The 829-nt window shown below is 68.8% G+C and overlaps 1 protein-coding gene across 1 annotated transcript in view; it reads left to right on the forward strand.

Moving 5' to 3' along the window:
• The window catches only part of LOC103619115 (metal transporter CNNM4), an 18,808-nt gene extending 18,705 nt beyond the window's left edge, over positions 1-103 (forward strand). Inside the window, exon 12 of the mRNA XM_017739194.1 lies at positions 53-103. Coding sequence (XP_017594683.1) covers positions 53-103 — 51 coding nt within the window. The remainder of the gene's footprint in view (positions 1-52) is intronic.
• Positions 104-829: the final 726 nt, after the last annotated feature.

The following is an 829-nucleotide window of genomic DNA, read 5'->3' on the forward strand; positions in this document are numbered from 1 at the left end:
CGTCTCCGGCCGTTAGGGCGCATGCGCACTCTCCAGTTCCCGCCCACCGCAGAGCCCGGGTGCCGCCGCCAGGGGGCGCCAGCGGCCGCTCGAAGCCCCCTGAGGGGACCCGGGGATCCCCCCCGGTTTTGGGGTCCCCAATCCCCCCTTCCCCCAGCAATGAGGGTCCCAGGGCTCCCCTTCCCCACTATGGGGACCCACGCTTCATCCCCCCCGGTTTTGGGGTCCCCAGGCCTCACCCCCCCACCCAGAAGTGGGGGTCCCAGCTCACCCCTTCCTCTGCTCTGGGGTCTCAGGGATCCCAGCCCGTCCTCCATGAGGTTCCAGGGATCATCTGCCCCCAGTTTTGGGGTCCCCAGGGATCACCCTCCCCAGCAATGGGGGTCCCAGGGCTCCCCTTCCCCAGTTATGGGAGTCCAAGGCTCCCATCTCCCCCCACTATGGGGACCCAGGGATCATCCCCCCCGTTATGGGGTCCCCAAGCCTCACCCCCACCCAGAAATGGGGGTCCCAGGGCTCCCCCTCCCCTTTATGGGGTCCCCAGACCTCACCCCCACCCAGAAATGGGGGTCCCAGGGCTCCCCCTCCCCGTTATGGGGTCCCCAGACCTCACCCCCACCCAGAAATGGGGGTCCCAGGGCTCCCCCTCCCCGTTTATGAGGATCTCAGGGCTCCCCTTCCCCTACTCTGGGGTGCCAGGAATCCCAGCCCCCTCCCCCCATGGGGTCCCAGGGATCACCCCCACACTTTTATGGGGTCCCAAGCCTCAGCCCCCACCCAGAAACGGGGGTCCCAGGGCTCCCCTGCCCCCTGTGGGGTCCCAGCGTTC

Source organism: Corvus brachyrhynchos, unplaced genomic scaffold (assembly GCF_000691975.1).
Source record: "Corvus brachyrhynchos isolate BGI_N302 unplaced genomic scaffold, ASM69197v1 scaffold617, whole genome shotgun sequence".
Classification (NCBI taxonomy): Eukaryota; Metazoa; Chordata; class Aves; order Passeriformes; family Corvidae; genus Corvus; species Corvus brachyrhynchos.